The sequence below is a fragment of the Rhagoletis pomonella genome, unplaced genomic scaffold, assembly GCF_013731165.1.
Source record: "Rhagoletis pomonella isolate Grant_MI unplaced genomic scaffold, Rhpom_1.0 Rhpom_scaffold_00001, whole genome shotgun sequence".
NCBI lineage: Eukaryota > Metazoa > Arthropoda > Insecta > Diptera > Tephritidae > Rhagoletis > Rhagoletis pomonella.
The window spans coordinates 67867844-67877287 of NW_023458555.1; the positions used below are offsets into that span (position 1 = coordinate 67867844).

Consider the following 9444-nt stretch of genomic DNA (forward strand, 5'->3'; position numbering starts at 1 on the left):
TGAGTAAACGCTACTTACGACAAATGTATACGGAATGAAAAGTAAATTTTCTCATTAACGTTAAAAGATATTAAATGTAAAAATATGGGAAATCAAAACTAATAACACCAACTACGTCTCCTTCAAAAGTTACAAAAATCTACCGTACAGTTTCGGATTAATTCGACCTTAAACTTCAAAGTCAATTTTCTCAAAACCGTGTTTTGTAACATTCGACATCCGTTTTCTGAGACGACGATATGTAACTCAATTTCAGCGTCACCTGGCGGCAAATTTTTTCGAAACAATTCATTTTCCTTTTATCAGTACATATTTTGAATCTGAGGATAATCGGACCATAAACACGATTTTAGTAATAACTCGACTCCAACCCTACCTGGCGGCTTTTTTTTGCAATGGTATTGTTTTTCCTTTTGTCAATAAATATCCCGAATATCAGACGAATCGGCCGATAAACACGATTTTTAGTAATAGCTCGACTCCAACGCCACCTGGCGGGTCTTTTTTTAGCAATGGTATTGTTTTTCCTATTGTCAATACATATCTCAAATATGAGGCGAATCGGTCCATAAATACGGGTTTTACTAATAACTCGACTCCAGCGCCTCCTAGCGGTTGTTTTAATAGTTATTCTGCTATTCGGAAGGTAGACAAATTCAAGAAACAAATAAATATATATATATAAAAATCGGTCCAGCCGTTCTTGAGTTATAAATGGTGTAACTAACACGACTTTGTTTTATATATATAGATAGAAGATAGATTTTATTGCTGTAACAGACAAAAATAAACAACGCGCCCCTGATGATGCTAATAAGTTTAGCGAAACGTTGGGCTGTAATAGTGGAATAAACTTGTTTTATTTGTACTAGAGCTAATCAGATCGGACTAGCCTATCAAGGAAATTTATTAAATCAATTCCTTTTGGAAACGTTTCGTTAGCGGAAAAAGACGCTAAATTCAATATGTGGCACACACATCCGTTTACGTACAAATTTGGTATAACTTTCTTTAATCTAGCCTGCACGCTACTAACAGAACCCATCATTACAGAGCAATTGTCTGCCGCGAATGCCAGCATATTCTCAGAAGGAATAGAGTTCGTTTTAAGGATTTGCAATATGGCATTGCAACTGGTCTCAGCACTGCTGTTCTCTAGGGGTACTAGATCTAAAAATCGATCAATGCATTTTTTGTCAAACAATCTTATAACGACCGCCAGGTTTTTTGATACTGATATATCCGTGCTCTCATCAACGATGACAGAGTAGTATTGATTACTGCAAAGGCGTGCAATTGATTTTGAGTTCAGTGGAGCAATGACATCATTTACAATTTTTTGAGTCTTAAGTCTATTAACTGCCATTTTTTAATGATTTTCGAATCCGTGATGGTATTTTTTAAAAGCAGATTTAAGTGATCCATCATCGCGAATGGTAAGTTATGCTCAGCTACAAAACAGCTGAGTCTTACCTCCAGGCATTTTGCTGCTTTGGTTGTAGTGTCGAACGATCGCTTAGATGCAATAAATTCATTTAACTTTGGAGTGTTTTGGGCCAGCTTCTCTGCTTTTTTATGGCTCTCGGAAATTGCATGGCGCTGGATGTGATATAGTCTTCCAACAATCGGTGAACTGCATATTACGCACTTTTTTCCTTGAGGGGACTCGTCTCGTTCTAACCATGGATATTTTTCTTTCCATTGTATACGAAAAGGAATTTTATATTTTTTGCAGTCATCTCTGTCACATAAAGAACGTCAAGAAAATTAAACATTAGCAGGAAAGTCATTTATTGAGTTAAAAATATGTATGCTCTCACGACTCATTTCTGTGGCCATTTGGTGTTGTGTCATCTTCTTTTGCCGCTTCGCCTTCGGTTTTTCGGCAATAACAAACATTACAATGGTATATTTAAATAATTTTCCAAGTTTTTAATAGATGCCTTACCTTTTAAAAAAAATATCCATGTTCCAAAACGTATTTTTCGTTTATTTTTTATACCTTGTAATGTAAAACAAATTTAATCCAAGTTTGTACGAAGTAGAGAAGGAAGAAAATATTTGTATAAATAAGTAGACGTTTTTAATAAACGAAAATATAAAACCAATCCAAACATACACCGCGCGGGATTTCCAAATTGTACCAAAAAGGTCAATGTGGTGTCAATGTACTTTTTGGTTTCAAATTGTACCAAAAAAGCACAATTGTGGCAATTTTATCATCACTTAGGGTATTCACAGTTTACTTCTAAAGTTAAAAGGTGGCAACTTTAACAAGATAACACACTCGAACTGTGAACAACCCTTATGTTTAAATAAAGTATTAGTGGTATTCATCTAAACCGATAACTTTATCAAGCAGATAATCTTATAAGTTTATGCACTCTGTTACATGAACGACCCACACTCTCTTTTCGTTTACACATGCGACCATAATCGTGTTTTCTTTGGTTATAAAGCGCAGTGTCACTAACTTTATACTACTAGCACGGGGATAAAGAAATTATTGAAACTACCTCACTAAATTGGAAAGAATTATATTTACGAGATATCTATTTAAATAAATGTACATATAACATAAAGGCTATTTATTTGAAGCAAGTTATAAGAAACAATGGCAGAATGTCTGGTTGTGTATGAATTCATTTATCACGGCTACCAAACTTTGCGAATTATCAGTGAAACAAAACAAACAGACGGGATAATAATTGAACCAGATCTCTATCAGGATCATATCGTTGTTGAATTTGCGTGCAAAATTTGTATGCGGATTCCGATGATTGCCTAAGAAAACATAGCTAGAGTTGCGACAGAGTTGCATTGTCTTCAGTTTATCAAGTTTATTCAGTGAAATCGCTGGATAAATTTATCAGAAATGTGTAAACGAGTTTCCATACAAATTTTGACAGTTCATTTATAAGGTTTACACAATTATAAGTTTATACGGTTTACAATGCATTTATAAGGTTTGATGAATACCCTTATTAAGTTGATCAACAATACCACGCATTGCTAGACCGTTTGCCTTTCACGCGTTTGTTACTACGTTTATACGCATGCATAAGTCGCTTTAATGCATTTCGCCGCGATTCAAAACATATGTATAAACTGAATTTCAATTCGCTTTGAAAGAGCGAAGTGTTTTGGCTCACACTCCATTTCAAATCGGTAGTTTATTTCTCCAGACAGTTAGAAAGAGTGTATAAACACCGCTCTCACTCAAAGCGAATTGGAGATCAGCTGTTCCGCTCAAATTCCAAATAATCGCATCAGTATGTAATGTGTTTAGAGAGCATCAACAAACCACATACATATTTCTCTCTCTTCTCTTTTTTATACTCAGCTAGCACAGCGCAAAAATAAAAAAAAATAACCTTTGCCAGCTCCAGGCAGGCGCAAAGAGAAACTTATGTACAAGCAGCGCTGCGCCCAAAGCGAAATTCATGTATGTATGTACAAGCATCGATAGATGCCAGTTTAACACAGAACATAAACATGAAGATACTACGTTTATACGCATGCATAAGTCGCTTTAATTCATTTCGCCGCGATTCAAAACATATGTATAAACTGAATTTCAATTCGCTTTGAAAGAGCGAAGTGTTTTGGCTCACACTCCATTTCAAATCGGTAGTTTATTTCTCCAGACAGTTAGAAAGAGTGTATAAACACCGCTCTCACTCAAAGTGAATTGGAGGTCAGCTGTTCCGCTCAAATTCCAAATAATCGCATCAGTATTTAAAAGCTGATTAATAATAATCGATCTTTTTCTTTGCCACGATTTTATAATGCCGAATAAAATTAGATTTTTATCACTTTCCATTATGTTAACTTATAAAATGTCAAATGAAAACAGCTTATTTTGTTTGCTTTTGAAGACGGTTACTTTGATGCCGATATAAAGCCGTAAGTATAAGCACTAGAGCGAAATGTGTACGGTGTCAATGCGCTTATAATAGACACACCAGTTGCTGGAGTACCAAAAAGCTGTGATGACAGTATTTTAATTGATCCACGACAATCGGAAGCATATGGAATGCGCGATGGAAATTTTCTGGTGCTTGATAGCCAATATACTACAAGAGTGAAACGCTACAAGGGAATTTTTCTTAAATTTCTTGTTAAGGGTCATCGATAAATTCCTTGTGTTGTAAATAATAAAGGGAATGCCGGGGTTTTCTAAAGCCAGCTTTCCGACATAATCTACTATTCCAAACGAACACAGAAATATAAATGTATCTAAAACTGAATAACTCAAATCAAATTGGATTGCATTTGCATAATATACCTAATATTGGTATAACCTTGTAAAGGTTATAAAATACGTTAAATCCGCACTATCTGCATTAACAAAAACGCTAAATTGGAATATTTAAAATAAAACGATTCATATTTATTTTCTAATAAGTATTGTTTCTTGATTGAAAGTATTTAATACTAATATAATGTAGTGGTTAATGTTTAAAAATGAATTCGCAATATGTCCGCAGCTCAGGTTGATTTGGAGAAATCCGTTTAAATTTTTCGAATTACATCTACTTGAATATAAGATAGGCAGGGTTGCATACAAATGTTAGTTCCGTAAATATTTAAAATATGTTAGTTCATTCAATATTTACATCTGGGCCAATAAATAATAACAAATATAACCGAAAAAACAAAGTATCAATTAAAACGAGTTTTTATAACCCCCCATAAAATTCCGATTAATTTTAAATACGAAAATAACGATATTTTTTCATGGAGAAGTAATTTTTTTCATATACCTTGTTTATACCTATACAAGAACCGCATTAGCAAAAAACCGATTGAACTCAACATATATTTTTTTACAGCATTTATACCCCTGTCTTTATTTTTTTTAATAAATAATTTGCGCGGTTGACCGAAATGGAAACAAATAATAATTGTAATTTATTATAACAATAATTCGAATTTAAAACGGGCTGTATAAAGAAAACCAGCCTATTGTCACTTCACTTCAATTGAGTGATGCGTTTATACTTGTTTTCTAACTGATGTGAGGAACAAAAAACCGAATTGAAACCAAATTGAAGTCAACACACTTTTCAATTTCAACGCGTTTTGAAATTCAGTTTATGCATCCGTTTTGAATCACAGTGAACTGGGTCAAAGCGCCTTATGTGTCGGTATAAACAAGGTAATAGAGCCTTTTGATTCTTAACAACATACATTAGACATTTTATTTAACTGTTGAAATGGTAACAATTACATATGCGCAAAATGTTACTATAGATTCAATTTTTGTTTTATAAAAATACATTTTTTAATTTCACTTTAATTTGGACAGTGGAAATATTTTCATTTTAAAAATGTATCACATATTTTTGAAGATTTTCAAAGCTTTAAAAAAATCTGCAGAACACAACAATGAGCCTTAGGAATAATAAATAAGCAATTGCCTTTTCTTAAAATTTCAGACGTTTTGTTCGACAATAAATAAGCAATTGCTTTTTATTAAAATTTCAGACCTTTTATTCGATTTGTTCAATCAAATCTAAATAAAAGGTCTGAAATTTTAAGAAAAAGCAATCGCTTATTTTTGAATTATTTTATATACTTATTTTCTGTCTCAAAATGGCTTCTCGGCCATGCGGTGGAGTAAATTGAAAAACGAAAAAGAAAAATATTTGAATAGAAATTTGTTTAAGAAACCGATTTAGTTAATAAAAAAGGAGATTGAACATTAACCATGACGATAATGTTTCATTAGACGCCAGGCCAATAACCTAAATCATCAAACAAACATTCGTTTTCGGATGCGGAAAACATCGCCCCAATTGTACGTTTGTCTCCAAATTCTTTTATTAATAATTGAATAAATTTAATTTCTACTTTCCAAAAATTTCCATTGGTGCTGATTGCTGAAAGGATTATTTAGCGATTTGGAGCATAATCAACACAATATATGCACATAAATATGTATTATTTCACAGATCTCAGATATTAGTGGATGATTAAATTTCCCATTAGTACACCAACAACGACTCCTCTACATCCTAGAGCGGTGTGTACTAATGGAAAATATAATCGAATTGTTAGATGTTTGCTAAATTGTATCAACCACCTTTCATGTTTATGTGTAATTTATTTCAGATTTGTTGATTATTTTCGGTTAAGTAAAGATGCTTTTAAATACGTTCTGGAGAAAATAGTACCATCGATGAAAGTAGGGAAACGACCAACAATTATTTCTAATGAAATAAAGTTGGCAACTACGCTACGGTTTTTGGCACAAGGCTCATACCAAGTTGGTGTTGGAAATGATTTCAACTTGGCCTTATCTCAACCCACCGTGTCCGCAATATTGGCTGAAAGACTTGAAGCTCTGGAGCAGGTAATATGCCCCCTGCTTATAAGATTCGAAATGTCCGAGGAGGAGCAGACAGAAGTGATAATGCATTTCTTCCAAAAGGCAGGGTTCCCCGGCGTAATAGGTTGTGTGGATGGAACGCATATTAAAATTTCGGCGCCCACTAAGTTGGACCAAAATCTGTATTTTAACAGAAAAGGGTTTTTCAGCTTAAATGCAATAATTGTAAGTAGAAATTTTGCCACTAGTTGATTTAATTGGTTTTGATAAATTTTACTTATAGATTTGTGATCATAAAATGAAAATAAGGTACTTCGATGCGCGATATGCAGGCTCATCCCACGACTCCCTGATATGGAACATTAGTTCTGCAAAACAGGTGTTACGTGAGCGGTACGATTCTGGAGTGCGCAACGCTTGGCTATTAGGTAAAAAAAAAGCATGATATGTTTATATTGAAGTTAACCAAAACCAAACAAACATTTACAGGCGATGCAGGCTACCCTCTGGAACCGTATTTAATGACGCCCTATAGATCAACTTCAGAAGGAAGCGCTGAATCCATTTTTAACACCAAGCACGCAAAAACTAGAAACATAATAGAGAGAACCATTGGAGTCTTCAAAAACCGATTTCGCTGCTTACTCGGAGCTCGTCAGCTACATTATAAGTCGGAAAAAGCAATGCAAATCGCAAACGTTTGTGCTGCCTTACATAATCTTTGTATTGACTTTAATGTAGAGTCATCAAGCTACGATTCATCATCCGAAGCTGAAAATGTTCAAGATGGGTTTGAAATTGATGTATCTGACGACTTGCAAAACATGGAAGCTACGTAAATATGGCAACAAATTAAAGAAAGCTTTTTGTAATTCGTTTTTGGTTGTTTTTATTAAAAAATATAAAATACTTCAGTATTTTGTGCATAAAACAAAAAATTTTTATTCTATTTTTAAAAAATTCATCTTTAAACACTGCTTTCATAGCATTGATGTTTGTAGTCCTCGGGACAATAGGTACAAAGTTTGTATGAAAAAAACTTATAAACTATAAACTAAATTCAGTCTCTCTGAGGTCTTCATTGACCGACAAGCTCAATTCAAATCAAAAAAAAAAAAATTAATTCAATATAAAACATAAATAAATTCAATATAAAACTTTATATATATCTGTTAGTCAGCTTTCTTATTTTTCCTAATTGTTAATATTTCTAGTTCAGCCTCTTTTATTTCTAGTTTAATCTTTTTTAGTCTCATTTCTGTTTGGTACAGATTCTCTTCTCTTTCATCCTGCCTTTGCATTAGCTTTAGTTTTTTTCGCTCTATTTCTAAGAGCTTATCAAATGAGTCATACTGAATGTTCTCCATTGAATTTATATTGTTCCCAATTTCCGCAAGGGTTGTCGACATTCGTGTCAGCACACCCTCTTGCATTTCAGTGTGGTTTTGCAACAAATTCTGCCGCTGTCTATTTGCGCGAACACGACTTCTCCTGCTAGTATGAGGAGGTAAATCTGCATTCTGCATCTTCTCGTAGCACTTCTTGTAGCACTTCTTCAACACTCATGCAACTTCCACTTTTGGGAACACCTTGAGCCATTCCTTTCGGGTTAAGTTGCTTGCCGAATTGAAGAAGGTTGGCAACCTGCTCCTCCAATGGGCTCAGCACCAATTGCTTGTAGCTTCCTCCTCCTGTGGCACGGCAGTCCTGCTTGTTGTGCAAGTGCTTTCTTTTAACCTTGCATTTCAGATCCCTCCAAACCTTTAAATTCACAAAAAGTTAAACCATATAAGTTTAAAAATAAGTTGTTTTTTACCTTTTGCCAACCCTCACCATCCCTGAGTGGTGGACCGAGAGCATTGATTGCACTTGCAATATCCTGCCATTGCGACTTAAAATTATTGGGAACTGTCCCTTTGGAAAAGCCTTTAGCAAGCGCAGGATTTTTTTCTAGTTCTAAAACAAGCTGCGCAAATTGATTGTTGTTTGTTATTTTCATTTTTCTTTCCATTTTTCTAAATTAAATAAGAACTAAACAAATAAAGTGTGTAAAAAGGTATAATTCAGAATTATTATACCAAATTTTTACAGCAGAATATTTAATTTAGCGCTTGTCGTCACCAAAAACTGTATTGACAAGTTTTATGTTGACACCCGTCAACAGAATATCAATATTGTTGTCGTCAATACCAAAATAGTATCAACAGCTGTCAACAGTTATCGACTTTGATGACGGCAATACCAATTCGGAGGCATCGACACTATTTTTGACAATATTGACATGATATTGACAACCGTAATAGGGGTGATTGCCTCTCGCTGCGCATATCGTCCCATGGCGATTTTTTGCTTTCACGCCTTCATGCCGAAAAGCCGCAAAACTTGATAGCGGCCAATTTTTGCGCAATTTTCATTTAAACTCGCTATATCTCAGACGTTTATGATTATTTTATTATTTTATTTTTTAAATTTTTCTTCTGTTAAAGTTTGATTTTTTTTAATTTTTTCATTAAAAAATAAATAAAAGCTGGAATGATTAATTAATTTGTCAGCAACTATAAACCCTATCGGAAAGTGATGCATATACGGTTTATGGAGAATTTCATTGGCTTTCATTTGCCTTATTTTATATTAACAAATTAAATTAAATTAAACAAATATTTTTAAATAGGAGACTTTGCTTGTTTAGACATTTCAGTTTTAAAGCTATTTAAGTCCTCTTTCATTTGATACCAAACTTGTTTAATTTTGATAAGCGTGTTTATTATCCGGAAAGGACTTTTAGTTGGGAATAAAAAATATTTGGCCAGGTTTAACTCGTAAAGAAAATAACTGTTACTTTCGGCCCCTTTAATATTCGCATTCGCCAAAGATCCGCATTGATTATTGCGAATGCGAAAGCGAATGCGAATGTTAAAATTAATGCGGAAGCTCCGGGGTTGCGAATGCGAATATTCGCAACAACCCTGGTACATACATACATATAGCAGCAATTAATTTCATTTAAAGAAATGGCGTGTCGTCCATTTCCGCTGTAGCGTATGCAGTGCATATTTTTAACTTCTTTAGTGAATAGAAACGCGTTGTGTGTATCTTACTCACTAAACCTT

The 9444-nt window shown here is 33.9% G+C and overlaps 2 protein-coding genes across 2 annotated transcripts in view; one reads left to right on the forward strand and one right to left on the reverse strand.

Annotated features, from left to right (window-relative positions):
* The window catches only part of LOC118732390, a gene marked incomplete at its 5' end in the record, with an annotated part of 3362 nt that extends 1474 nt beyond the window's left edge, over window positions 1–1888 (reverse strand). The window contains 3 exons of the mRNA XM_036461552.1: window positions 1147–1292; window positions 1334–1741; window positions 1821–1888. Coding sequence (XP_036317445.1) covers window positions 1147–1292; window positions 1334–1741; window positions 1821–1888 — 622 coding nt within the window. The remainder of the gene's footprint in view (window positions 1–1146; window positions 1293–1333; window positions 1742–1820) is intronic.
* A 2003-nt stretch (window positions 1889–3891) lies between these two features.
* LOC118751948 (putative nuclease HARBI1) lies at window positions 3892–7191 on the forward strand. Its single transcript, XM_036486776.1, has 4 exons — window positions 3892–3906; window positions 6118–6559; window positions 6618–6762; window positions 6824–7191. The coding sequence occupies exons 2-4, from the start codon at window positions 6185–6187 to the stop codon at window positions 7171–7173; spliced, it is 870 nt and encodes a 289-aa protein (XP_036342669.1). The 5' UTR covers window positions 3892–3906; window positions 6118–6184; the 3' UTR covers window positions 7174–7191.
* Window positions 7192–9444: the final 2253 nt, after the last annotated feature.

Bases quoted from the DNA above. Each gene is read 5' to 3' on its own strand.
- LOC118751948 (XM_036486776.1), top strand. From the start codon at position 6,185: ATGAAAGTAGGGAAACGACCAACAATTATTTCTAATGAAATAAAGTTG. The intron at 6,560-6,617 runs GTAAGTAGAAAT...TTTTACTTATAG, and splicing joins TCAGCTTAAATGCAATAATT to ATTTGTGATCATAAAATGAA. The intron at 6,763-6,823 runs GTAAAAAAAAAG...AAACATTTACAG, and splicing joins GCGCAACGCTTGGCTATTAG to GCGATGCAGGCTACCCTCTG.